This window comes from Madurella fahalii (genome assembly GCF_045866475.1).
Source record: "Madurella fahalii IFM 68171 DNA, scaffold_1, whole genome shotgun sequence".
In the NCBI taxonomy this organism is placed as follows: domain Eukaryota; kingdom Fungi; phylum Ascomycota; class Sordariomycetes; order Sordariales; genus Madurella; species Madurella fahalii.
This window is the reverse complement of record NW_027263971.1, coordinates 4245829-4273388: the sequence shown is the minus strand read 5'-3', so window position 1 is coordinate 4273388 and position 27560 is coordinate 4245829. Positions and strand designations below refer to the sequence as shown.

Here is a 27560-nt window from a genome sequence, read left to right as displayed (position 1 = left end):
GGTAAGTAAAGGCCCCCCCACCCCCCCCCCCCCCCTCTTTTCCAAACCAAACCGGATTTCATGATCTTACACTTCTTCACGTATACAATACAGCGTCTTCTTCACCGAACCATCGGGTCCCCCTCCCTCCTCCACCCCGCGATCCCCGTAATGCCCCCCCACCCTTCCTCGTCCTCGGTCGCCGGATTCGTGGGATCCATGCTCCACTTCCGCACGGGACAAATCTCCAGCCCGGACCGCCACCCCTCCTCGTACATCTCCATGCCCGTCCACGCGATCATGGCCGCATTGTCGGTGCACAGCTCCGCCGGCGGCGCCAGCACCTCCAGGCCTCGGTACCCCCGCACGTCCAGCACGTCGCGCAGCACCCGCCGTAGGAACTTGTTGCTCGCCACGCCGCCCGACACGACGAGCGTGGTGACGGGCAGCTTGGCGGCGCTGCGGCGGGCGCGGGTGAGGCGGAGCGGGGCGGGGTTGTGGTTGGGGTCGTTATCGTTGTCGTTGTCGTTGTCGTGGCCGGGGGATGGCGCCGATTTCCGCGTCTTGGGGCGGGACGCGGCGACCATGTCGTCGAGGGCGAAGATGACGCGGCTGGCGAGGTGCTCGAAGGCGAGCTTCATGGCCCCGTAGGCGAGCAGGCGGCGGGACGGGGTGGAGAGGGCCGGGTGGTCCTGCGTGACGATCTTCTGGACTTGGCCGTTGAGGCCGGCAAAGTCGTAGGTCATGGCGCGGGATTCTGGTTGGGCGGGAAAAGGGGGGGAGAGGAGAAAGAGGTTAGTTGATCAAGACTGGGAGAAACCAAGAAAAAGAAAAAGAAAGAAAGAAAGACGGTAGGGAGAGAGAGAGAGAGAGAAGGAAGGGGGGGCTCTATCTCGCGAGTCTCTCTTTAGTGATAGCAGTGGATGTACGTACGGGCTAAAGGTGGGGTCAGGAACCAATCTCGCTCTGACGCGGGTTGTCCGTCTCGCACTGGGGGCTTGAAGTGGGCGATTTCATTGATGCGTCGGCGAGGCGGCGAGTACGAGGGCGGCCTGTAATTGCTATCTGGGTCGCTCGCGAAGGCGAACTGCTCCAGTGCCGCGCCGTACATGACGTTGGGCAATGAGGACGTCACGTCCGGGGGGAGGATGGCGCGGGCACACTTGTCGAGCATGTCTCCCAGGGCGGCCGTGGGGGTGTCAACGAGGAGGGTATGCTCGGTGAGGGAGCGCGAGAGGATTAGTTGGGTGTGGCCCCCCGAGACGAGCAGATTCATAAAGGGGAACGCGGGGGTTGTCTGGGAGGGGGAGGAGGAGGAGGAGGAGGAGGACGGCGAAGCGGACGGGGAAGGCCACGGCTGCTCAAGGGCGTCCACCAGCCGCGGCGTCAGGGCGTGCGCCTGCATGTGGTGCACCCCAAGTAGCGGCACCTGCCATGCTACTGACAACCCCTTGGCCACGCTCAGCCCGATTGCCAGGGACGACTTCATGCCCGGGCCGCGGGTGACGCTGACAAAGTCGGGGACGCGGCGGCGAGTAGTCTCGCCTGTTTTGGCATCATGGACGGGCAACCCATCGCTACCGCCTTCGGGTAGTGATCCTAGCGCCTCCTTGACCAGAAGAGCTAGATTCGCCGAATGCGTCTCGGCGGCGACGAGAGGATGCACGCCGCCATATGCGCGGTGGTCGGACGTGATCTTCTTATTAAATAACAGGCGCGCGGCTGAACCGGACTTCTCGAGGATGGCGACGCAACTGTCGTCGCATGATGTCTCGATGGCGAGCGTCAACAGGCTCCTTCTGCTGGCACTGGTACCGAGATACCGGTGTAAGGGATGCCTGTGAAGTAGGATTTGGTAAGGCCCTGCTCTACATCTGAGCAGGCCATAAGTCGCGAGTCTCATCGTCGGTTCCCTCTCTCAGAGATCATCTCAACTCATGAACCTATATCTGTTCCTAGAGATTCGAACGACGATCGATCCACTTGAACTCCAACAGGGATATCTAAGCACCGGTCTAGCGATTTTATTCCAAGCCGTTTGCCGTGCTTGTTGCAAATAAAAGTTGTGTCGAGTTTGTTCGGTGAAGGCCATCAAGGTGCGTGTTGGTCGTGTGGCTTGTCCAAATTTCTCTTGGTCTCGAGCTGTCTGGCAGCTGCTGCCAGTTCGTGCCAGCTGTGTTCACCAAAACTCCCCTGACCGACACTCTACATTTTAGGACATCAAATGTCCAGGGGCTGTGATCAGTTAATTGTAAACAGTTCAGTATTACTGTGCTTGAAATTTCTTTTTTCACCGGATACTATGTATGCAATATATAATGCACCGCCTCCCAGTACCCCCCGTTGACCCTTGTCAATGCCAGTTCCTGCTGTGTAAATCGTACCTCGGGCAAAGGCATCACTACTCTATGCTCCTACTCGTGTCTTTCCCATGATACCATAAACTTTCCCCGTGTCCTCATGTCTGGCCGTTCACCCCGACAAAGTTGGTATACTCGCACTTGCAACCTCCCGTGCCGCCATCCAGGCCGCCAAAGCTGGGGTTGAACGTGCTCGCCGGGTTGGTCCAGTCCCCTGTCGTATTCATGTTATTAAGCACCAGCTTGGCATCGTTCAGGATAATCCGTCCCCGGTCGTCGACGCCCCGGTGAAAGTTCCACTTGTTGCCAAACTCGCCCCCGTGCGTATCCAATGTGACCGTGATCGGATACGGCATAGTGCCCGGCTGCGTGCCGTTGCTGGGCGAGGCGCCACCCTCGAAACCGCCCACCAGCCGGGTGGCGTTGTCCCGGCGCGTCCAGATTTCCACCTTTAACCGCACCGAGGACCAAGTCATTAGGAAGTTTGCTTCCGACTTGAGGCACCCGCCGTTCTGATCCGCCGGCACCGGGGTGGTCTCGCCTCCAGGAAGCAGGGGGTCGACGGATTTGAGATATAGCGTCTTGCTATAGTAGGTATAGAAACCATAACGTTCGGTTGGCAAGCCCCGGTCGTACAGCCGTAGCGGCTGCTGCTTCGGAAACCCAAGGAACACGGCATCCACGCCCGTCCCATCCTCGTTCAGGACCGGTGCCGGCGCAACGTCCGACACATTGAGAGACCCGGCTCCCGCAGTCAGGTTTCCTTGCGGCCGGTCATCACGCATATTCAAAACACCGCGCCGCGTCAGGAGGTTAGAGCCCACCGTGTCGTTCACAGACCGGAGCATCGTGATGTAGAACGGAGTTGGCTCGCCCGCCTTATCGTCAGACACCACCCCGTCGGTTGTGTTTCCGAGAAAGAACATCTCCTGGAAACTCGGCGGAGCGGGCTCCGACAGTAAGTCTAGGCTCGATGCTGGTTCATCACGGCGGCCCAAAATGAGCCGTCGAATCAACGACCCGATACCCGCACTCCGCAGGGTGGCGCGTGGGCTCGCTGTCGGACTCGACTTTGGCGAAGTCAAGTTCGTAATCGGTATCGTATTTCCGGGGTCAGTCGGGGTTGGACGCGGAGGCTCTTGCCCCGTGACGTTCCAGAGCTGCCGGGTATTGTTGTCAAACTGGATCTGGAAGACAAAGCTTGGCTGGCTCGCGTCAAACGGTGTGACCGACTCGGCTTGTTCTTTGGGAAGAGAGCAGCTCCAGAGTGTTGGAGGCTGAACGCATGCCGTCACGGCCTTGGAATCGGGTCCGATCACGGTTGAGATCCCCGTGGGAATAGGCGGGAAGTTGGTAAGATTCAGCCATTGTGATGGCACAGTTGCGTCGGCGACGGTCTGGCGTGACAACAGTACTCCGAGAACAACGCCGACGACAGTCAGCACCAGCATCGTCACGCAAATGCCCAAGCACACCCGTCTCCGCTTCCTTCCCTCACGCCCGGGTCTTCCGAAGCAGCCGCGCAGAGAGAAGCAGCTACGGCCGCCCCATAGCCTACCCGCCTTCCAAGCAATGGCGTCCTCCTTTTCGTGCCGCCGCCGCTGGCGCTCTGCTTTTTGTCTAGGGCCGTGCCCTGACACTTCATGAAAATGATCGCCCGGCACAAATGATCCTAGCGGCCGGTCCGGCAAAGGTGTCTGATGCGAGTGAGGAGGAGGTGTTAGAGGGACATCTGTGAGATTGATTGCCCCTTGAGATGTCATGGTCTGTGACAAGTCAGGTGGGACAGGGCCAGGCGATGGCGGATACGTAGCGTCCAGAGAATGACCCGGGGGGTAAACAGCTCGATAGCGAGCATCCTGATGTTTAGTCGGCGGCGAGTACGGAGGCGGCAAATCGGTTGATATCCTCACCTCCTCAGCTAGTGCTGACTTCTCGGATTGGATTGTAGTCTGAGGGGCTGTCGGGGCCGTTATTGAAGAACGGAGTGTTGGCGAGAGGTCCTCAATGATGATTACTGGAGGATGATGCCGTGGTTCCGAGACGCTCCGCGGCGTACTTGAGGATTCGGCTTCGGACCTGCGCGCAACAGGAGAGAGCTCCCTGTTCTTGTCCATGTGCTTCCACCATTGCCGGCCGCCCTCGACCTTAGGTTCTTCAGTGCCCTGCATCTGTGGCGTTGCAACACGTCGCGGGCGTCCCGAAAATTCAACGTCAGACCCGGGAGCAATAGGCGAGGGCTCCTTTTTCTTGTCTACCTCCTTCCACCATTGTTGGCTGTCCTCGGCCTTGGGTTTTTCAAAGCCCTGCATCTGTGGCGTCGCAACACGCGGCGGACGGCCCGAAACTACATTTTCCGGCCTTGGAGCAACAGGGGACGGTTCCTTTCTCTTATTCACATCATTCCACCACGTCCGACTTGGTTCGGGCTTAGGTTGAACGGAGCCCGACGTGGGTGTTGACGCCGCCACTATCCGCAGCCTATTTGAGGATTCCGGTTCCGGGTTTAGGATAATAAGGGAGTGGGGCTTTTCCTCGCGCGTATTATTCCACTGTGATTGACTGTTCTCCGACTTGGGTTCTTTGGAAGTTGGCGTTTGCGGCGTTGCGGGGGTTGGCGGCGCGAAAGGTGATGTGACTTGGTCCCACCATCCCTGGGACTGTGAGCTCCCGGCCATGGCTGACCGTTGCCGGCCTTTGACTTTGATAGACTTGCGCCGCGTCGTCGCCGGGCTTCCATCCTCTTCGAACAGCGTAACCGGGGTTTCCATGTCGTCGTTGTCACTAATGTAAATTGATGTCGTTCCCGTGTCTCTATGGTTCTTTTTGTCACTGGGTAGCGGGACCCCCTCCTCATTGTCACTTGCTGTTAAGGGTGAGATATCGGCGGCTTGGTGGTGTCTCGGAATTGAGGGGACAGCGGGCACTCCCAGTCTTTCAGCGAGCCCCGCATTGCCGAAGTCCTGCGGCGACATGCCATCCTCAGTGTCTGGAGACCAGGCCGAAGTTAACTTTGGCGAGACGGTCGTGGCTGGCTTGAAGTATCGAGGGAAGTCGACCGGGGTTTCGACCACGGCGGTCTGCGGGCTGATGATAACATTGGAATCCTGGGGCATCGCAAAGCCAATAACTATGGGCCCGGCGCTGGGAGACAGATCATCCTGTGGAGGTGTCTCAACGGCCAACCTTTCAACTCTCTTGCCCTTGGTCGGCTTCCGCTTTAACCAGGCAAAGGTGCCGATCGAGTCGTCTGACGGAGAACCCTCGAGTGCTTTCAACGCAGCGGCATCCACAAACTTACCGGTCCGGCGGTTCTCAGCCCCGGGCCTCATCTGCCGTACCATGTGCTGTTGTTGCTTGCGGAGCTCGGACATGTCAGTGACGAGCTTGATCCCGGCTCTGGCATTTTGAGCTTTTTGCCTGTGGCGGGACCGTAACCTCCTAATCCTCTGCACAGACTGGCGGGCGGCCGAGCTGGGGATCCGTTGCGATGTCCGTCGCTCCGGCTGTTGTGTGTGCTCGCCCGAGACATCGCCCGTTGGTTTTGGAACGCCGTCGGGTTCTCCCCGGTCCAAGAGAACATCTTCTCCATCGCTGGTGATAGGTGACAGTACCTCGTCGTCTTCCCAGTCCTCCCATTCCTCCTTGGTTGTGGTAGACGAGCGGCTTCCAGAGCCGCTCTGGAGCGTCCATGGATCGCTCATTGTCGTTTATTCTCGGCACGGTTAGTTTCCGTGATGGTAAGAACTAGTCGGGCTTTTTTTTCTGAGGTTGGAAGCAACAAATCCAAGAACGAGTGCATGGAAATTATCGAGATTCACATAATAGCCTCTGCAATGCAGGCGAACCGTGATTAAAGGGCCTTGTTGGTCAAAGTCGAAAAGAATAAAGAAAGACAGATTGGCCTAGAATAGGCATTCTCTTTGGCGCGTGGCAACACCGACGAGCGACAGACAATAGGCCCTCAATAGGGACGAACGGAGGTACAAACAATGGTGTGACCAAGAAGGAAACAAAGGGAAAGAAAACCATACAAGAGGCAAAATCACACCAAGGTATGATTCCGCGACGGGACAGCCAGCGTGTCGCGTGGCGTCGACCTGCCCTACCTACCTGTAGCTTTAGCTGCCGCATCTTGCCTACCGTGGGACCTCGCCCTTCTGGCTCATCTGCTGTCCGCTTCAAGATGGGGCCGACTCGTTCCAATCGCGGCGCGGGGAATGGCTAATCAGTCTCGGCCTGCGTCTACCCTTGTCTACGCGGAAGGGCTCGTCGTCAAAGAGCGTGCTCTCTATGGACAAGCAAGACAGCGTTGGTATGGAATAAGCGCCGCGAGGTCGGCTGCCGCTGAGCGGATTGGCCGCCGGGAACCGCCCGGATTCTTGGGCTGGGCGCTCATTGGCTCCTTGTCGCTCGTTTCTCAAATGGATAGCCAGCCAATGGATCGCCGGGCGACTTGTCGCTTCGCCCTCTGTTTCTTCGTCTTTTTCAGTGAGCCAAGTGGGTACGGAAGAAGCTCTTTGCGTCATGTCGGCTAGAGAGAACGGAGAGGGATGAAGATGCGTCATGGGCGAGTGGATGCCCTGAATACGGCGACTGAAGCGGCTGTTTTAGCTTGGGCAGCATGCCCCAGACGCCAAGCATTTCCCGGAACGCCTGACGCGGCCCGCGATGACGGACCCACCCGGGCGGCTCTCTCGAACTGCGGGTTGCCTCAAACGTATCGGAGGGGTTTGTTTGGCACCTTTGAACGTTTCGGGCTCAAGAGATTTCCGCTTTGCGTCCTTTACACGCACATGCCGCCGTCACCCAGCAGTAGGTGATTAATTCCTCATCGCTAATCCGTATTACCCAAGCGCGCCCGACCTTTAGAGATTTGCTGGGCATCAACCATGTGTCACAGATGCAGATTTTCGCTCTCGTAGTTACTCCCAACGGCTTCTATCGATTCCCATTCTCTCAAACACCCCGGACAATGCGCCTGTGTTCCTATTTTGCCTGGCTCCGCTTCTCTGCCAGTTCCACCTTGTTGTTTCGGTATATCATTACCCTAGTCCGGCGGTGCTTAATTAGAGCATAGGATCTGGGACCGGATTTCCCGAGGAGAATATCTCTCTGGGCTATAGAACGCATCTCACTATACCGTAAAACGATAGAAGATCTCTTTCCTACACCTCTCAAACTCATTTATTTTTCTTTATATTACCCATCGAAGTTAGGTCGGGTAGTATACACACTATCGAAGCTGCCTAAGCACTCGAGGCGCCAGAATGACTCTTCGGAGTGGTGGGAGAATCCTCTCAGGTCACGACAAGCAGCAGTATTGAGCTTGCCAACCGGCTTGCAAAGCCACACGTCGCTCCACAGCACCATAGCAAATCCCGTTTCAGCGATCGGAACACATCGCCGAATCGCAGACAAGATCGATTTTCACAGCAGAGAATCTAAGCCAAGATCTGCCAAGACATCCAGATCTAGCCAAGCTTTCTGCCAAGCGTTCAGATTCCTGCAGCGGAAGACGCCACCCCAGGAGATGCATCAGCTAGGTACGTGTAGATGTCCTGCCCGGACGAGACTCCACGGCGGTAACGGCCAATTCACGGACGGGGACCCTACCACCGTAATAAAGACACTGCGTCCCATCTCAGTTGCCTAGGTAGCTATCGAGCTGACGGATGGTCCTTATTGAGCTCGTCTGTTTATATGGGCATTGCCTGCCTTCTTTGGAGATGCTGTTGGGATCTCAAAAATGAGTGTTGCTATACAATTGCACTCGGGACCGCCAGCTCCGCTACGTCAACGCCCTGTCTCGGATGGTTTGGCGAGGATGACACAATAAGATGCTGTCAACCAGCAGAACCTCGTCAACAGAAGAACGGTGCAGTCACCCAGATCGCTCTGATCAAACAGATTCACATGAAAGTCACGTGAGCCAAGAAGCAACGGGAGCGTTTTGTGTCTTGAAACAATCCGCATTTACCCAGTAGCGGGATCGAAGAAACACAGTAGAATGAACCAGGATTTCTTGGTTACACTTGTACGCTGGTTCCTGGTGAGCTTGTGGGCTAGTTGCCGATCGCCATCCCGTGCCTGTCCAACGCAACTGCCACCGCCGAATCTCACAATGGCGGTGATGGGAAACGGGAAACTTCCGCGAAAACCTGGGAGTCCATTGGTTAGTGCCCGGATCCCGCAGAAGCAAGTAATTACCAACCCCACTCTCCCGCATGACCCCTACTAGCCGCTTAGGTGATCTTGTTCAACACCTACAGAGAACAGCTACTCTTGAGGTCCGGATAACTTCCTTTTCGGAGGGCAGTCTTTGCTTAGTCAGGCTTGGTTGTTCAGTTGTGTGATCAAACGGAGCCAATTGACGCCGCTCAAGTCTTCCGTCTCGCCCTGACCCTAAAAACGCCAAGATACCAAGATGGCGCAATCTGGGCGAGTGCAGGATTAAGGGGTCACCAAGACAGCTGGAGGTGCACCACTCGCGTCACCTTGCAATAATATTCTCAGTAATGATGTGCGTTCACAAAACAGCTAGCACAGGCGCTTAACGTTCCTCCCACAGACAATTAAACCCCGGAGAGCGCAAAGTAGTTAATCCACGAAAGGCATCAAGCGACATCTCAGACCCAACATGTCGTTGTCTAGACCATGGAGTGTGGTAGACGGGGTTGCATCACTAAATTCGGTACCGCATGCAAAGGAGACTTATCTCCGCTATCCGTTGGCAAAATCATCCCCAATGTTTTTCCCGAGGACAGAACAATAAAGTAGGTCTGGCATGGCTGTGTGGCGGAGTTTTTGGTGTAATGAATTGGTGTTCTTTGATCAGTGACGAGGACTTTTCCCATCTCCCGTCTCCCGTGCGTCGCCGTACGCGCACACCACGAAACTTGTGGCACGGCAAGGGTACGACTCGGCAAACGGGAAGGGCGACGCCAAACGTCAAGTGGGGGGCACCCTGTTGAGCAAGGACCGGAGAGTCTTGGCTACAGACTGTCCACTCTGTTCAAATGTCGATGCGAACTCAACGCTCCTTTGCCTTTATTAACTGTGAGAAAATCCTCCTCGTACCTGCCGCACACCGGCCCCACGCTTTTGCTATATTCTAGGCCCGGCCGAGATAAATAATACGGAAATACGAAGTGCGACGGATAGACAGCAGCAGGGCGGTCCAGGACACTGTCGTGTTCGCGATTGGCCCACTCGACTCGGGATACCGACGCCTCTGCGCTGCACTGGACTCGTTTCTTTTTCTTCCTGAACCCCTCGGCGCCGCCTGGCAGGCCCCGGCTCCAAACGGGAAGCCCGGGTATCCGGCTGTCCATTCATTTAGCCTCGCTGTACGACATTGAACCAGAAGGGCCGGAAAGTGCCCACCTGGTTGCATCCGGCACCTGCAAAGCTGGCGCCCTTCAAACTCGGCGGTGCGTCGTCGTCGTTTAGCGACCGACCGGCGCGATCCCACCATCGGAGACGGTCATCGGTAGCCGCTCCTCCCGACCTCCGATTGGACGACCGCAAGTATCTCGGGGTTCAGCCCCATCATCCATCAGGTCGTCTCTCGCCTATTCCAGGTACGTGTCCTTCCCTTCCCTCCCCGCCTCCCAAGCCCTACGCTGCTCGTCGGGTCCCCGCAGCCGGTACCCCGGCCCTCGTGTGCAGGCCATGTGGCTTGGTCTTTTGTTCCATCATCCTCTGACCCGTCTTTGCAGGTACCCCTAATAACCCCATGTCTCTATCCCGCAGTCCGTCCCCTGTACCCGGAGGCGGCTGGGCGAGTCCCGGCCTCAACATCGCGAGCGGCCGATCGAGTCCGACGAGGGGATTCACGGGGTCGAGTGGGACACCTGTCATGTGGGAGTCGTCGAGGTTAAAACGGGGCGGCGCCGCCGGATACCCGTCATTCTCGACCCAGAACCAAGGCTTCTTCGGCCGGCACATGCGCCGCATATCGAGCAGCCTGCCGCGGTTCAACGCCAATTCAAACTACGCCGAGAAGGAGAAGCTTGGTCGCGGCAGATGGTCGGTTCACAATGTTCCCCTGCTGGGGAGGATACGAGGGATCGTGGCGCGCATGGGCAGGAAGATGAAGATACGGCTGCTGATCTTGTTCATGATCTTGTTATCCATCTTTATCTTTTACAATACTCGTGAGTAGTCGACTGCGACCCCCCGGGGTGCCTGGTGAAGGATGGGCGCAATGCTAACACTGCTGGGGGGGGAAATAGCTTTGGTCTACCACTGGCGGCGAACATCATGGCTTGGGGGAGGGCAAAAGTTTGTCATAATACTGGCGGCCAACATTGGTGGTGGGGTCATGGAATGGAAAGGCGCGCGGGAATGGGCCATTGAGCGAGACTCGGTGCGGAATAAGAAGAAATATGTCGCCCGGTGGGGGTACGATCTCGAGATTGTTGACATGAGCACCAAGAAGCGCTATGCGCACGAGTGGCGGGAGAGCTGGGAGAAGGTCGACTTCATCCGCACAACTCTGAGGAAATATCCCAAGGCCGAATGGTATGTGTCTAACCGTCTGTGCCTGGGCGCAGGATCCAAGCTGACCGTGCTCTAGGATCTGGTGGCTGGACCTAAACACGTTCATCATGGAGCCATCCTACTCTCTTCAAGATCACATATTCGACAACCTCGAGAAACATGTTTACCGAGACATCAACGAATACAACCCTCTGAACATCACACACCCCCTGGCCGACGCATACCTCGACGCCGAATCGCGAAGCCCCGTGGGCGATGGAAAGGCCAGCTCCATCCACCTAATCCTGCCGCAGGACTGCTCGGGATTCAACCTGGGCTCCTTTTTTGTCCGTCGAAGCACCTGGACCGACCGGCTGCTGGACGTCTGGTGGGACCCGGTGGCCTACGAGCAGAAGCACATGGACTGGCCGCACAAGGAGCAGGATGCCCTAGAGCAGCTGTACATCTCGCAGCCGTGGGTCCGGAAGCACACCGCCTTCCTGCCGCAGCGCATGATCAACAGTTTCCCCACGGGCGCCTGCTCGGAAAACGGGAACGACACTCGGATACACTATAACGAGAAGGACCGGGACTTCCTCGTCAACATGGCCGGCTGCGAATGGGGGCGCGACTGCTGGGGCGAGATGTACAACTTCCGCGAACTCAGTTACTACCTCAACCGGACATGGTGGGAGCGCTTCAAAGAAGACTTCTTGGCCCTGATCTGGTTCAAGCTTACGGGCCAGAAAGTCAAGTTTTAACGGCGTTCGACCACCACCATCGGACGCAGACAAGATATCACGACATCTAGCCGACACCGCAAGTCTAGTTGGCGCCAACGCACCGCCTTGTATCCACCGCGCAGGCGCCCGGACGGGCAGACAGTTTCCCGGCTTTAACAGTAGCGGCATTGAATAGTAGGGCCGCACCATCATCACCACGGGCGGGCTCTTTATGTTATTTTAATATACCCGTTATGTTTACACATTACGCCACGCCGACATGAGGAACCAATAACGCTGTTCAGAGGAGCACGACCTTTGATTGCTTGAACTGTGGATGGAGGGCAACCACAGAGAACCTACCCGTTTTGATCAGGAATCAGCGCTTCTCTTCTCTTGACTCTGGAGTCTAGTTCCCGATACATGCACAACACGATCCACCAGGCGTTGGAGTAACGGAGTACTCTGTAGTAGAGAAAAAAAAAGATCTATCATGAGGTGCACCTGTACGGGAGATGTTTTATTTTTATTTTTTTTTCATCCTTGGCTCCTTTTTAAGGCGGACATTCCGCAGGGATACATGTAGTTACTTTTAGACGTGGACTTCTGTACCATAGCCTGCGGATGAAAAGATGGGAAATGCCTCAGAAGGGACAAAGTGTTCAGCCACTCATCTTGCCGGGACAGACGACCACGCAGAGATAAGTACAAATCGATCATTGTCGAGACCGAGCAAACAAGCTCCAGTGTTTCAAGGCGGGCATCTGCGGAGTGGGGCCGATTTGTCAACTGTGCGCGGCGTCTCACTGCTTGATTGGCTGTCGCTTCTTCAACAACGAACGTCCAAGGATTACTAGAGTTTCACCCCAATCGCCTCACTGACCGTTCCTGTGGCCTCCTTACTTTCTTAATTAGTTGCGGAAGCGCCTGTGGGCTTGAAAACCCAGCCAAGCTCACCTGACGGGCTAGGAGGGCACCGTCGTTCCCGGCCTGGATGGGGCATTGGAAACCAAAGTTTCACGCCTACAACGGCTGTTTCCCACTAACACACCCAAGTACCGGGATGGCATCAGTGCGATGGTCGCCCTCTTGTCAAGTTTCGCCCAGATTGTGGCGCGCGGCATACTATCGATCCATGTGACTGGATAGTCGCCAGCTGTTTCGTTTCACTTTGTTACAATTGCCCTCTGGTCTGATGTTCAACATTCTCTGCCTCATTGTCCTTCACTGGCTGGGGAGACGAGATGCTGGCACAGCGCGTCTCCGCTGACCCTTATACGGGGCGAGAGGACCTGATCGGGTTTGATACCGCCGCCCAGGGACCGGTTGCTCTCAACGGAGCAATGCGTTGCCAAGGTGTATTGCAGGATTTTCTTGAAGAACACAGCGGAATAGTTGGTGCATAACCGAGAGTCCGGTGAAGTGTGTGCAGAAGTCCGTCTGCATTTAGTGCCGGGCTACTGTTCAACAACTTCAGATCGTGCTTTTCCCCCGAGTTTCGACCTTCAGCCGTCGCTCCCTATGCGGCTGTGTTGTTTCGTTTCTTTTCCTTCTCTACGCTGTGTCGTGGCGTTTAAGCTGCCAGTCAGCTATTGAAAGCCTCCCTTCTCTATTCATATCGACGCCGGTGTTGCTATTGACGAGCAGTTGACAATAGCACTGATCACGCGCTAGCCTAACTCTCTGTCGACTCGCCCATCGTTCTATTTACGCTAAACGCCCGGTGGCATCTTGGATTCGCATGACCAGAGAACAGACTCTTGCACTAACCAGCAGGGCTGTTTTAGTCTTGCCTACAGCCCAGCCATCCAGCGAATCTGAGCAACCCACTCATTATATATTGAGCAGGTCTCACCTTGGACCTGAGTTCTAAGAATTCTACGGTAACGAACAGCCAGAAGAGGAGTCGATAATTCCAGTCTATCACAATGGTCTGGCCTGGGCTACTATTCCACCTCGCCATCGTGGCTTTGATGGCCACCTTGGTGCAAGCAGTTACCAACTCGTCCAACTACATCCTTGTCGATGTCTTCGACGCAACCAACTTCTTCGAAGAGTTCGAGTTCTTCGACGGGCCCGACCCAACACACGGCTTCGTCACCTACGTGCCCGCCGAGACGGCCAACCGCGATGGCCTAGCAGGCTACACGCAAGGCGGCGTCTACCTCGGCGTGGACCACATCAACCCCACCACCACGGGCCGGCCCTCGGTCCGCGTCACCTCCAAAAGAACGTTCACAAAGGGCCTCTTCGTCGCCGACATCGCCCACATGCCCGCGGGCACGGGCGGAGCCCCGGCCTGCGGCATCTGGCCGGCCTTCTGGACCTTCGGCTACGACTGGCCCGACATGGGGGAGATCGATATCATCGAGGGTGTCAACACGCAGGCGACGACCAAGTTCACGCTGCACACGAGGGAGGGGTGTTCGCTGACTGGGTCGCCGGCGGCGGCTGGGGGGGACGACGTGTCGTCCTCGGCCGCCTCCCCGCCGGGCCTCCTGGACTGCAACAACGACCACAAGGGCTGCACGCAGTGGCCGGCGGCGTCGGCGCCGGCGTCGCACTACGGCCCGGCCTTCAACGCCAACGGCGGCGGCGTCTACGCCATGGAGTGGACCGACGAGGCCATCCGCCTCTGGTTCTTCCCCCGCGACGGGCCCTACAACCCGCTCGCCAGCTCCAACAGCACCAACAGCACCACCCACCTGGACGTCTCGGCCTTCGGCCCGCCCATGGCCGCCCTCTACCCGTCCGGCGACAGCTGCTCCATCGCCCAGCACTTCGTCGACCACAACATCGTCTTCGACACCACCTTTTGCGGCGACTGGGCGGGCGGCGCGTGGGGCGCCGACCCGGTCTGCTCGGCTCTGGCGCCGACGTGCGAGGAGTATGTCGGCACGAACCCCGACGTGTATCGGGAGGTGTACTGGCTTGTGAACGAGCTGAAGGTTTACCAGGTTGGGGGTGGAGCTAGAGCTGGGGCCGGAGCTAGAGCCGGTGCAAGGGCTAGGGGGGAGATGATGAGGAGAAGGAAAGGGAGGAGGAGTGGGGGTTTTTGGGAGATGGAGAATTAGAGTGGGAAACGGCTCTGTCTGAGCTGTTACTTGGAGTTGCGGAGTGGGATCTGGGCTATGTAATTGGGAAGAGGGCGTCGTGCCGGAATGGCTGGTTGGCTGGCGGCGGCTTTTTTAATGTAAATTCCCGGGCATACAGGGTACCCGTATCTGGCTTTTTCGGAGTTGAGAAACAAGGGCGTTTATGGACTTATCAGCATACTAAGCTATCCTTGGCCTGGAAGGGGCGGCACGATGAAACTGGAGCGCGGCTGATGCAGGGGCGATGAAGCTACCACGTGCGGATTCTCTTCAAGCACGCACAAGCATAGCAAACTAATGTACATCTCGGCCCCTCGGTGCATGACCCAGTTCTCTAACGGCCCCGGTTTACGTGCGTGATCCGGACAAGTCTTGAAGACGCATTGGTAGGTGGCAACCAACCGTCCTCAAGCCAAGTGTCTCTAGGTCTCTTTGCCAGATCGATATCACATCTTGCGAGATCCAGCTAGTATATCGGCAGCCATATTGTACCCAGACAGCAAGGAAACTACACCCTATCTCGCCTCCCTCACTCACTTCCTCAACTCTGTGGCGGAATCTTGACGAGCGCTTCTCGAAATTTCCTCCAGGTGATACTTTTCGAAATGTTGATATGCCGCTGCGGGTTCTTGCGCCTAGTGTTCCTGTTCCGCGTCACATAGTCTGGCAGCATCACCGCAAGAGATTCTTGTATGTGTCTTGACATGGCTGGGCTTTCGATGCGATTGATAAACTCCCAGACGAAATCCACGTCGCACTTTGGGGGACTCATCTTGTATCGATCGCGGAAGCTGAGGTAGAGCGTCCGGATGTCCTGGCCGTCCAACTGCATTGAGCGTTTCGCGTGCGTCGCGGAGGACTCTTCCGCTTTCCGCTTGGCTTTTGCGGTCGGATGTGTGTCCTCTACCCTATCTCGGGCTCTGCCTTCTTCGTATCGGGCCGGGGCCTGCTCCTGTATCGTTCCGCTAAGCTCTGGAGTAGAAGTGTGAGACTGGCATGTCCGTTTGAACGGGGAAACACTTACGGGCTTCGGCATTGTATTGAGTAGGAATTTCACAATCACCTTTGTCGAGCAACTTCGTCAATGCATCACGGCGGGAGAACATCTGGTCGAGAAACTTGGCTGTCTCTTCCGAGAGTTGTACTTGGCGGGGTTGGGCCATCGTGCTAATCTCACATTCAAGTGCCGCCAGCCTCTGTTCTGCGACCGCTTTCTCTGCCCTCAATTCCCTCAATTCTCCTTGCAGGAGCTCAACCTTCTCAAGTGCAGAGCGGTATTGTTCCTGGGCGCTGCCTACGTCCCGGGACAGGGCGGATTGCATCTCTTCTAGGCTCTCCTGCTGGGCTACAACCTTCTCAGACAGCTCAGTGAATTTCCTCGATGTGTGTTCTCTGTCTTGGTTAGTCTCCTGTTGTAAGGCGGAAAGATTGTCCCGCAGGATGGCCATCTTCTTTAGGTCGGATGCGTGTTGTTCGATTCTGGAGTTGGACTCTGCGATGGCGGCGGTGGCAAGCTCATGTTGGCGCGCGGTGTCTCGCTGCAGAGACGTGACAGACAAACTCGTCACCTGGATATGTTCATCGAGCGTCTTCCTCAACGCGCTCGTCTCGCGGCTGCATTGCTGAGCACCAAGAAAACTGGCCCAGGCAGCACTGAGAGACTTGTGAAGTTGGTCAGACTTGGCCGGCATGAGAGTATCCATGGGGGGTGGTAGATGTGGGAGGAAAGCTCAGGGATGCAATTCGCAACAGTTGGAACATTGTCCAGCCATAAAAGTGGTTTTAGATGAACTGCACATCAACAGAACAAACATCAAAGTTGTGCCAGTAGAACGGAAGCTTCCTGGCAGCGCCCCAAGGTACCTGAGCATTTAGGGGGGTGGTTAGGTGGGGAGGCGCGATGTGCCCCAACTGATTCACAGGGAAGGGAAGAATAACCCGAAACACGGCAACTGTATCTTTCGACGCCGAATTATCGGCTCCTATTCCTAGGAAGGCGACAATGCCGTCAATCTCCTCTGGTAGCTTGAACCAGAGCAGTTGTCCTCCCAGCTCTGCACCCGGGTACCTGTATTAATTGCCCTTTTGGGGCGAGTCCCACAATGCTCCTTGCGACAAGCCCAGAAGCCCCACAAATTACTCAAATGATCGGTGGTGATTGGCGGGACCCTAGGCAAACGCGGCTTTTCGGGATGTGGTGATTCCCCCCCTCAATTTGCCCTTCAGCGCGCCTTCTCTGAACTTCTTCCGGCAAACCACTCTGCTTACGTTTCCTCTTGCCCTCCGCGACCTGACCATGGCAGCCGCTTCTCTCTGGGTTCTGGCACCTGGGGTTGCCAGCGTGGCAGGAACCGATCCTTCGTGACAGTATTAATTCGATGCCAAAACGCCCGCCTCTCGCACTACATCAAACACACCGCTTCTCTTCCACAACCAGACACGCGTCGTTCAGTCTCGCGGATGCAGGCAACTCCTGAACTGATTGCAATGCCGATCACATCATGGCCCTTGCATCATGGTTATCACTTCGACCGCGGCCACGTCTCCAGGCCGACTCTATCTCTAGCCCCGATGACAAATTGCGGCACGTCGCCTTCCTCCGCCTTGGGTTGATAGTATAGCGCCGCTAAACTCGGGCGAAGCCACTGCACCGTACAAACGGCATGGCTCGGCCGGCACAAGAAGGCGGACCATCCGCCGGATCACCTTTCCAGAGTGCTAGTGCTCAGTCCGGCCGAAAGACATGGGACGCGGGACAGGCGCCCATCTTGGAGCCGTCGGTCTGCACCAACCTTCCCGTCGCGTCCTGGGCAGGACGTTAAAAGGCCTAAAGTGTTGTTCGGTGGATCGGATGCATCGGCAACAAGGTTCGGTGGTATTGTAATGCGTCACGCGTTAGCCACGACAGAGTGTGTTTCACGCCATAGAGGTTGGCTTTTTATGACTGGTGTTAGTGGGTGAGCCTCGCAGCCGGCTTTGCTGGATGCTATGTGCTAACCATGGCGTAGTCACCTCGTATAGACGGTTCTTTCCAGCGGCGTTCGGGCACTGAAGGCGTTGCTGGCCAAATAAAGGCGGACGAAAGTGACACGACATGTCAATGCTGTACGATGGATTGAGGAATGACTCCCAGCTCCAACCTTTGAATTTCGGCTCATCATCAAGCGCATCGTTTCCATTCCGCGTTCGTCAATCCTGGGTACGTTGTCGGAGAACTGATCAGTCTGTTGCGTTTGGCGTCATTGCATTGTACAAGGCTCGGAATACTCTGCACTTCCAGCTGGCTTTGATTCAAGTCATTCTCCTCAGCACGTAAGTTGCCCTGACCCGTCAACGTCCTTGTCACTGCTGACCGGAACCAGGGGCGTGGACAATGCTTTTCAAGACTTGTCCTGGGCAGGACATTAAAAGGCCCCGGTATGGACCGACCGTTGGAAACTGGGATCCACCTCCCACGAACGATTCGGGAGCAGGTCAAGACGACCATAGATCCGCAAGGATCAGGAGTTGCAAACTCGACCAGCCAAGGATCCGGCTGGCGTCCACCAGCACTCCGATATGGCAGATGTACGTGGCTGGTGGGCAAGACGACCGAGGATAGCCACATCTGCAGACAGTGTTCCGATGCGCACGGCTTTGCGCACAGCCTCGCGCTTGGCGAGATGTTATGGGGTCGCCATTTTCGCGCCCGTACCCATTTGTTGTTGGTTTCAGCGATGCCGGTTGCAGGCATTTACACCACTTTGCAAAGCGCTCGAATTGGTCGACTTTTTTTTTCGAAACATAATACAGAATAACAGTGCACTGGAGTTTTTGGGGACTCTGTAGCCAAGCAGAGAACAATCCACGGTGTGGACAGACGGGTCTGCATCGCTGGAGGCGGTTACGGGTTACTCTCTGTGTTCCCTCTTGGCAAGAGAGAACCGTCTCCGCCTGTCCCACGCAAGCGAGGATCCTTTCTGAAGGGGATAAGCGCGATAGTAAGGGCGATATGCCGGAACCTCCTCGCCACTCTCAATTCCACGGGACGGAGGAGGAAGACCTTGTGCAGAGGCTACTTTGCCCCGGAGCCAGCGTCTCGGACTCGGCCGGTAAGTGCGGCATGACGACCACCCCGCCCGCTCGGAAGCGCTTTGCTAACACAGGGTTCTGCAGAGGAGGATCCAGAAGAACCGCCGAACCCGCAGGCTTCTTGTCTTGGGCGGTGCTGGTTCTTCATCGCTTGGTGAGGTAGGTGCCCGATGTGGCATCCGGGCTGGGCTGGTCGCGTCTCTCGGGAGACGGTTACGCTACACGTCGTGCTGTTTCCAAAGCCCGCTGCTTGGCTCCTCTCCAACTATATGATTCCGACATAGATTTGACAAAGCGTGACTACGGGTGGGGGGTTTGTGTCCGGGGGCCGGGATGACTCTTTGATTCTCTGCCTAGATAGATAGACTTTGTCTGCTGGACATTCTCAAATTCAAGCCCGACATTGTCACCAACTTCGGTGTCTTGATGTGTCTTGTTGCATATTGCGCTGCCGGCTGTGGAGCATGTGCGCACTCTCGGACTCGAGAAAGCTACATGCAACGGGCGGGCAAGGCACCAACCAACGTCATTTCCCTTGACGTCTGTCCCCCTCACTTCCAGTTAATTCTTCGGGCGCTACACATGCATCCTCATGCAACACCCGGCTGAGACACGCAACCGGAGCAATGGCTGCGCTGGCAACTGTAGTGTTCCAGACACTGGACTCCAAGCATGACCAAGACGGGCAGCCGCCCCCAGCGCTCGTAGTAGAGGTCAAGAAGCAGGACGGCCTTGTGCGGGCGTTTTACGGGCAAAAGATGGAGGATCCGGACACGAGTGTCTTGTGCACCGGTGAGGCCTTTCTTTTTCTCTTCTCCGCCCTGTCCCGCCTCTCCTTTTCCCAGTCGATTATGTATCACATCGGACACATAGCGTCTCAAGCTAACACGCATGTGTGATGTCGGGCGGTTGGCTAGAGTGGTCCTCGCTTGAAGCGGCGCAGGTCTATTCCTCGTCCTCCTCGCCGCCGCTGGCCGTATCGCTGGGCATCGTCATGAGGGAGACGAAGGCCTTCAAGCTGGGGACGGCTTCGTCGTCGTTCTTGTCGGGCGTGGATGCGGGCCGGGTATTTGAAGCGCCTTGTACCGAAGTTTTCACGGCGTTTGACGCCGAGCCAGGGTTTATGGGGAACTGCGAGAGGTTTTTGGCAATGGTGGACGGTGCGCGGCCGGATGGGTATTTGGGCGGCGCCCTTGGGGCTGTGGAGGAGGAGGAGGATGGAGGTAAGAAGATGGTAGGGATGGTTATTGGCTGGTAGGTATTTACGGTTGTTTACGCTCCTTTCTTTCTTCGCGGATTGGCTGGTAGTGGAGGATGGGTATGGGAAAGAATGTGGCTAACAGTTTGGAAACAGGACGAGTAAGGAGGCGCACTTAGAGGCCAAAGGGAAGCCCGGTGGTGAGTATACTTACTTACCTGAATTCTTGCGGTGGCGGGGAGAGTATTGATGCTGACGGTGATGATAGCTATCCAAGATAATATCCACGAGCTCAGGACACTGAGGAGGGCGGTGGATTTGTTCCACGTTGGGTTCAAGCAACTTTGAGGATTAGCTACGCCATGTACATCCGAAGAAGATACATCCGAGAGGGAACGATGATCCTCGTGGCATCCTTCCAGACCTCAACGGGGCTTCTTGTACGTCCAGAGACGGGAAGACCATAATCTGCCGGCGATCCCCTAATCAGGCCATCACGGGCGCCTCACACGGCGCAAGACGCGAAGACGCAAGGGGTGAGTCGCATTGTGAGGGAGCGGGGGAGGGGCAACTCCACACAACGGAGCTCCCCCACATCTTGGAGGCTCCCTCTACGCGATTATTCTGCAGGGCCCGTCCGGGTCATAGTTTTGCCTCGAACAACCGGCAGCAGAGCTGCAATTCAACCACCGGCTGGACAAGCGTCCCGCCTGCTCGGAACAGGAACAGGTCAGCTCCCAAGTGGAGAGCTGTCGCAACCATGGTTTCTTAACCGGCGTCTCCTAAACCTCCCCAATCTCATCTCTCTCCCTCTCAATCTCCACATCCGTTCCTCCAAGCGTGAGAGAGCTACAGATCATCATCATCATGGCCGGTTCAGAAGACCAGCATGGTGGCGCATACCGCCAGCACCTCCCCGACCTAAGCATCTCCCGCTTTACAGAGATGCAAAAGCAGGATGCCCACGAGTACGCAAAGGTCTTCATAGAAGGCGGCAACCCGCCATGGCTGCACGGCCTGTACCTGCATTGGCGTAAGCTATTCCAGGAACCCTTCAAGGGCGTCACCAACGACGGTATGCTTCGCTATGCCAACTTGCATCTCCGCACCCTCCACTTACACCTCCCCTAGGCCGTGTCCGGCCGGACCTCTTCACTCTCCAAGACGAGGGAATGCCCATCGCCTCCATCCTCGACGCCACCACCTCCCTCCTCTCCCAGCTCACCCCTGCCCAACTCTCGCTCGTCCAATACCACATCGACTCCCCCGAATGGCGGTCCTGGTCCAACCCCGAGTTCCTCCTCTCCCCCAAGGGCATCCGCCTCGACGAGCTCACCCCTCCCGTCCGCGACTCGGTCCTCGCCGTCCTCGAGGCGACCCTCTCTCCGGAGGGGTACGCCAAAGCCGTGGGTGCGATGCGCATTAACGGCTTCCTGGGCGAGCTCGTGAAGGCGCCGCGCGTCTGCAATGAGTTCTCTTACAACTTTGTCCTGTTCGGCCGCCCCTCGGCCTCGGCGCCCTGGGGCTTCTCCTTCTACGGCCACCACCTCTGCCTCAACGTGTTCCTGTACAAGACCCAGGCCGTCATCTCCCCCTGGTTCACGGGCGCCGAGCCCAACTTGATCGACGCCGGGCTGCACCGCGGCACGCGCATCCTCGAGGAGGAGGAGCGGCTCGGCCTGCGCCTCATGCAGTCCCTCCCCCCCAGCCAGCAGGCCCGCGCCCAGGTGTACAAGCTCCTCCGCGACCCGGCCATGCCCCACGGCCGGTGGAACCACGACGACCAGCGCCACCTGTGCGGCGCCTACCGCGACAACCGCGTGGTGCCGTACGAGGGGATCCTGGTGTCCGACATGGACGCGCAGCAGCGCGGGCTGGTGATGGCCATCCTGGAGCAGTACCTGCTCTATCTCCCCGCCCGGGCGCGCGGGGTCCGGCTGGCGCAGATCGAGGCGTGGTACCACGAGACGTACTTCTGCTGGATCGGCGGCTTCGGCGACCAGGACCCCTTCTACTACCGCCTGCAGAGCCCCGTGGTGATCGTCGAGTTTGATCACCACTCCGGCGTCTTCCTGACGAACAAGGAGCCGGCCAAGTTTCATATACATACCCTCTTGAGGACCCCGAATGGCGGGGATTATGGCATGGCCTTGAGGCCGTTGGTGGAGGGGATGGAGCAGGAGTTTGTGTGGGAGGGTGAGAGGTGAGTGGGGTGAGCCCAAGCAAGTAACGGCTATGGTATATATAAACTTCTATTTTCTTCGCTGTCGCGCGCGGCTCTTCTTTTTCTTGCTATATATGGCGTTGTTCGAACTTTGAATTAGTCGCGGTGGCATTCGCTTGCGTATGCCGCGTCCTTGGATCCCCAACATTCAAACCGAATGAACCTTTACGACCCCTTGGGCAACAACCCCCAGTTCCCTCCGCACGAGCACTTCCTCTGCTGCGCCAGCACAAACGTGAAGCCAGGCCGCTGGCCGAAGATGTCTTCCATGACGGATGCGCAGCGCACGCAGCGGCGCCACTGCGGGCCGCTGCCGCTGCCGCTTCCGTTTCCGTTCTTGTTGCCATTGCCTCCCTCATCGCCGCCGGCGACACCGCTCCCTTGCGTCACGCCGCTCCTCGCCGGCAACCCCTCAATACCGTTCTTCGCCACCCCATTGACGTGGTCATCAGGAGTCTTGGACTGCGGCCCGCTGGTCAGCTCAACCCGCTTGAACACATCAATGTACCTCCGGGCCGCTTTTCTGACGGCCAGACTCCTCGGGTCGTCCTCGACCTCGAGCAGGTCGTAGCTGGCGAAATACAGCTTGGCCGGGTCCGTCTGGTTGCGGAAGGCCGGCAGGCTGACGGTGAAGAACTTGAGCAACACCTCGCGCAGGGTCGGCGGCGGGTTGGCGGCCAGCAGCATGCCCAGCTCGCAGTGCGTCTGCGCGTTCTTCATGAACTGCTCGTTGCGCTGCTGCTGCTGCTGCTCGGTGACGCCCTGGCCCGGCTTCAGTCTCTCCAGGACACCCGACAGGTTCGTGTGGTATGCCGCCTGGATGTCCTTGCCCAGGCTGCCCAGGAGATGGTCGAAGGCCTCGACGTTGACGAGCGTCTGCGAGACGGCCCGCTGCAGCTTCAGGTAGGCTTGGTAGAGGGCTGGGTGTGTGCTCGAGCCGGTGGCGGCGGCGGCGGCGGCGCTGGGATCCATGGCTTGTTGGTGTTTCTGCGCCTCATAGTGAAGCCTAGCTTTCTCGCTCACGGCCCCGAGGTGCGCCAGTCGGCGGCATGCAGCCGACAGGAATCCCCGCGTGGAGGAGCACAGCAGCATGTGCAGCGAGACGTCATTCCGGGAATGGAGGTAGCCTGCCAGCTCCGAGAAGCGTTTGGGGTCCGAGAGCATGCCAGCGACCTCCGGATCGTCGAGCAGTTGGAAGATGCAGTCGGTCAGCCACGACAGCAGATCCACTGCCCACCTCGCGCATCCGGCCAACGCATCCACCACCTCTGGTTCGTCCAGAGGGCTGAGCTTCTCCCTGAGGTTGGGCGGCGCATTGCTGGCAAGGGTGACGAGTATGACCATATTCCTGACGTTCAAGGCTAGTATGGCAAACTTGCCGCAAAACGAGCGGGGCTGAAAGTCCCCGTGGAAGCCGAGGTGGTTCATGATGCTGAAGCAGAGCTGTAGGGAAGAGTTTCTGACGAGCTGGTCGTGATGCGCCTCCTCCGAGTAGTCTACAGGGAACTTGAGCATATTGACGATTTCCCGTATCCAGGCATATGTGAAGTCTGCCGTGGCGGTTAGAAGCAGTGATCTAGGCTTGGCCCAACGAGACACGCACCTGGCTTCTTCTTGGTCAAAGGGCGCGCGATTGCCAGGATATCGTCATAGTTAGTGTGGTTTCCAGCGGCGGCTATGGCGAGGCTCAGTGCGGCCAATACTGCGCTTTGCTGAGCTGGAGCCGGGTTAGTGTTGTGAGAGCAGCGTTTCGGAATGGCAAGCGGACACGTACCACCTTGCAGGGCCATGTTGGGTTCATCTATTGGGTAATGTAGTTTACACCATTTTACAGTCCAGTCTTCGCATATCTGGACAAAGGAGCAGCTTGTAGGTGAGAAGGCTATTTGAAGACCTGGGAAGTAACTGGGTCAGCAGCGCCCAAAGAACCGCCGCAGCCGGCCAGGGAGGAGGCTCACATGGGGTATCATTGACAAAGTGGAAGCCAGCTTGAAGCGGGCTCATGATGCTGCTGGGGTTTAGCCCGTTGTACACTTCGTTCATTGTGAAACGGTCCCGGTACTGAACGGAACCGTCACTAAAGGCAAAGCAGAGGATCCTGCCAAGCTGTATCGTGTGGACGGCCATGACAATTTTCGGTATTATTATGGGGTCGAGCTTACGTAGACGGGTCATGTTCTGGAAGTATGGTTAGCCACAGTTCGCGATAGCCATCACGGATACGCACTGGAGGGGCGTGTCCGGCTCCGTTCTTGGATCCTAGCTGTTCAAACGCTGAATGGAGCGACTGCGGCTGATCGCTTGCCACTTCCCAGCGATCAATGATGCTCTGGCACTCCTGATGGTAAGGAGAGGAGTCATTCGGGATATATGACCGCACTGTCAGAACTACGGCAGGGGCAACTTGCCCCTGCGCCTCTGGCGCAGAAGGGAGGATCTCGACGTGGGAGAGCTGAGCCATGGATGTGTCTATGGCTGACTCGCTGGGCCCGTGCTGGAACCAGCTGGTAACGGCCACATGGCTCTCTCGAAGAGACGGTCTCAGGGTCAAACTGCCGGGCGGCACCTGTCTATCGACCTGGGGCAGACCCCACTGGATATTAACCCGAACAACCCTCAGTTGTTTCGAGGCGGTGGCGAGGGCGATCAAAAGCGTATCTAACCAGCTGTGTTAGGCTGACTGTGTGACGGGTGGGTGGGAGAGGCGAGGTCCCCCCCACCACCTCTTGTTCGGGCGCATACTTACTCATATCTGAGCACAAGGATGCGTGGGTTATTAAGTCATCCGAAGATGTTACACTCTCGAGCTCAAGGGCGGTCTCTTCGATCCGGTTGTTGTTTTGCGAGAAGAAGAGCTTGAGGAAGCCATTCGTCGTGATGCACAGTAGAGCACTCTTGCCAGGATTGGGATGCCACGGGCCATAGGCCGGGTAAACTTTTTGGTCATACCTGTACTCGGACTGCATCCAGATGGCGGGTCCGTGGATACCGTGGAGCTGTGGCCAGTGTGAGAAAAAAGGGGACCGATATCAATTACGGAGAGAGACACAGTACTTGCCTGCCTGCTCGGATGCACTCCCAGGGGCAACCAGTAGCAGCCGACGATGGCGTGGAGATCATCAACGGGGTCGGCGTCCCAGCGGCGAGCGAGGTAGCCACGGTTGAGGGTGATGGAGAAGGTCAGAATGGTGAGGCGGCCGAGGGCGTCGATGACGGCGAGGTCAGGAGTAGTCGTCGGGGACCAGGCGAGGTGGACGAACGGGGCGCCGGCCGAGGCCAGAGAAAGGCTGGATGAAGAAGGGGTGGGCCCGGGGGAGGGGCCCTGCGAGACGGCGGACCAGGGACTCGGCTCGCTCATGTCCCAGTCGCCGTCGTCGGGGTTGCAGCGGATGAAGCGCAGGTCGATGGACATGGCATCCTTGGAGATGGCGGCGATAGTGCCCTGGCGCGACCAGGCAATTCCCTGGCAGCAACCGCGGGTGCGCAGCTCGTCAAGGCGCTGCTGGAGCGGCTTGCTCGGCGGTGGCCGGGCTGGCAGGCTGGCGAGGGCGCTGTCCATGACGGGGTCCCCGAACAGGTCGACCTCGTCCAGTGCCATGGCACTGTCGATGCCTCGCATCCCCTGGATCCCCTGGATCCCCGGCATGCCTGCATCGACATTCATGGCGTCTCCGTCTAAGAGGAGCGACATGTCGTGGGTCGCCATTCCGCGGCGGCGCTACGGCGCTACGGCTAGGCTGTTGCAGTCTCGCCCTGCGGATCCTAGACCCGACGCCAGTCGCCCGACCGCTGGGTCTAGAAGCGGAGAGGAATGCACCTAATTATGCAGTGTGTGGGGGTATTATACAGCAACGACTTGGGCGTGTTGAAACGACGGCGGGTAGCCACACTCAAGAGTTCAACAAGTTGTCCGGAAGCGACCGATAGCGAGGATTAGACACGGTGTCTGATCAGCCGTCCGGCCCATACCGTCTTGTTCCGTAGTGCCAACTCAATGCTAGCGGGCCATGAGCACAGATGTGCCCTAACGCTGAATGCCGCAAGGCTGTCGAGCCATCTTCAACCGTCGCGAGGCGGGCTGCGAAACCGGGAGCAGGTGGGGCACACTAATCCACCTTTGGGTTTGTTTGGAAGGACGTGGCCCGTGCTGGCGTACTGCCTTGCCGACACCACGCCAGCCTCCACTTTTCTGGCCCCGTTCCCACCAGGCCGCCAGTCTAGCAAGATAATTAGTTATAAAGGCTGCCTGATAGGCCTTTAAAGACACAACTATTAGTAGGGTTTGATAGCCAAAGCAAATATAACATTCTAAAGCTATTATGGTTTCGGTTGGCTATATAACTATTAACTACCCAATTTCTCGACGACGCAGTCGCACACTATTCGCGATACTGTACACGTAGAATCTGGTGTTCCAACGGACCAGGTCAACTTCTGGGGACAGTAACTTTAGTTATTTCCAGTGCTGCGAAGCAGAACCGGCAGGCTGAGAACGACTCCAATGGTGTAAGTGGGATCAGTTCTAGGAGCCGACAACGCTAATTGCGATTCGCGGACTTCTCTCTCTTTCTAGATTTGTGTTATCATATTTTTGATTATGCGTTGCGATCAGGATTCCGAGCTTTTACTGGTAAAGCAAGTCTCGAGGATGGTGAGTTCAGTCCCTTGCCGTCTATATGCCTACCACGGCGACCCGAGGCTTTCGTCCACCCTTGGATCTAGGGTAACTCCCTCAATCAAGTCTGGCAGCTGCGTGTCTGGCTATGGCTCCTGATTCTGGTTTGACAAATGCAACTGCGTGGCGGCATGTGCGCCCCCAAAGGACATTATGACTTTCAAGTAACGGGCGTCAACCCCGGCCTCGAAGCTCCCCGATGCAACGGTTTCGCCAATGTCATCTGAGCCCTTGATGGAGCAACCGTATTCCCCCCAAATCGCCAGGCAATTTCCGACCCTTTCGAGGAACCTATTTCGCCCACCTCATTAAGTGGTGTCGTGGTGGTATGCTGCAGCGTCTACGGTAAACTGAGCGAGTCAATGGAGGAGGTGGACAGGCTTGGGCATCGCTGGTGGTGGCTGCGGTACCTCGTCCCACTGGACGGGAATGCGACCGGTTTCCGTGGCATTACGGGACATTGAACTGTCGGCATTGCTTGTCCGGTCGGCTGCCAGGACCGAAAACGTGACTCGTATCTTCGATCGCTGTCAGTTCATCTACGAAGGTGAGGACGGAAAACCATCTCCACTCGTGCACCCGTTGGTCGCGACTCGCCCTTGACTAGTACAGACTATTTTTTTGTAATGAATTCATTTCGTGCTACCTGGAAAACCAATTCCGCTTATATAGCTTACGATAGGAAAGGAGGGAAGACAAGCGGAAGACACCTGCATGTGGGCTTGAAGCACTCTCCGTTATAAACCATGTTA

General features: G+C 57.1%; 8 protein-coding genes across 8 annotated transcripts; 4 read left to right on the top strand and 4 right to left on the bottom strand.

Annotated features, from left to right (window-relative positions):
- Window positions 1-101: 101 nt before the first annotated feature.
- MFIFM68171_01328 (Glycoprotease family-domain-containing protein) lies at window positions 102-1882 on the bottom strand (the record flags this gene model as incomplete). Its single annotated transcript, XM_071056750.1, has 2 exons — window positions 102-736; window positions 913-1882. The coding sequence occupies 2 exons, from the start codon at window positions 1880-1882 to the stop codon at window positions 102-104; spliced, it is 1605 nt and encodes a 534-aa protein (XP_070912851.1).
- A 555-nt stretch (window positions 1883-2437) lies between these two features.
- MFIFM68171_01327 (Glycoprotease family protein) lies at window positions 2438-6043 on the bottom strand (the record flags this gene model as incomplete). Its single annotated transcript, XM_071056749.1, has 1 exon — window positions 2438-6043. One exon carries the CDS (start codon window positions 6041-6043, stop codon window positions 2438-2440), a length of 3606 nt encoding a protein of 1201 aa, XP_070912850.1.
- Window positions 6044-10077: 4034 nt separating this feature from the next.
- MNN10_1 (alpha-1,6-mannosyltransferase) lies at window positions 10078-11584 on the top strand (the record flags this gene model as incomplete). Its single annotated transcript, XM_071056748.1, has 3 exons — window positions 10078-10498; window positions 10577-10865; window positions 10921-11584. 3 exons carry the CDS (start codon window positions 10078-10080, stop codon window positions 11582-11584), a joined length of 1374 nt encoding a protein of 457 aa, XP_070912849.1.
- A 1889-nt stretch (window positions 11585-13473) lies between these two features.
- On the top strand, window positions 13474-14619 carry MFIFM68171_01325 (Putative endo-1,3(4)-beta-glucanase; the record flags this gene model as incomplete). Its single annotated transcript, XM_071056747.1, has 1 exon — window positions 13474-14619. One exon carries the CDS (start codon window positions 13474-13476, stop codon window positions 14617-14619), a length of 1146 nt encoding a protein of 381 aa, XP_070912848.1.
- A 562-nt stretch (window positions 14620-15181) lies between these two features.
- On the bottom strand, window positions 15182-16343 carry MFIFM68171_01324 (Testis-specific serine kinase substrate; the record flags this gene model as incomplete). Its single annotated transcript, XM_071056746.1, has 2 exons — window positions 15182-15612; window positions 15665-16343. 2 exons carry the CDS (start codon window positions 16341-16343, stop codon window positions 15182-15184), a joined length of 1110 nt encoding a protein of 369 aa, XP_070912847.1.
- Window positions 16344-19337: 2994 nt separating this feature from the next.
- On the top strand, window positions 19338-20257 carry MFIFM68171_01323 (ABM domain-containing protein; the record flags this gene model as incomplete). Its single annotated transcript, XM_071056745.1, has 4 exons — window positions 19338-19503; window positions 19629-19965; window positions 20066-20109; window positions 20178-20257. 4 exons carry the CDS (start codon window positions 19338-19340, stop codon window positions 20255-20257), a joined length of 627 nt encoding a protein of 208 aa, XP_070912846.1.
- Window positions 20258-20776: 519 nt separating this feature from the next.
- On the top strand, window positions 20777-22116 carry MFIFM68171_01322 (Putative holliday junction ATP-dependent DNA helicase; the record flags this gene model as incomplete). The annotated part of the gene is made up of 2 exons (XM_071056744.1): window positions 20777-20984; window positions 21041-22116. 2 exons carry the CDS (start codon window positions 20777-20779, stop codon window positions 22114-22116), a joined length of 1284 nt encoding a protein of 427 aa, XP_070912845.1.
- A 182-nt stretch (window positions 22117-22298) lies between these two features.
- Window positions 22299-25839, bottom strand: sin4 (Mediator of RNA polymerase II transcription subunit 16; the record flags this gene model as incomplete). Its single annotated transcript, XM_071056743.1, has 7 exons — window positions 22299-23683; window positions 23737-23850; window positions 23908-24027; window positions 24092-24311; window positions 24361-24791; window positions 24880-25129; window positions 25192-25839. 7 exons carry the CDS (start codon window positions 25837-25839, stop codon window positions 22299-22301), a joined length of 3168 nt encoding a protein of 1055 aa, XP_070912844.1.
- Between the last annotated feature and the right edge of the window lie 1721 nt (window positions 25840-27560).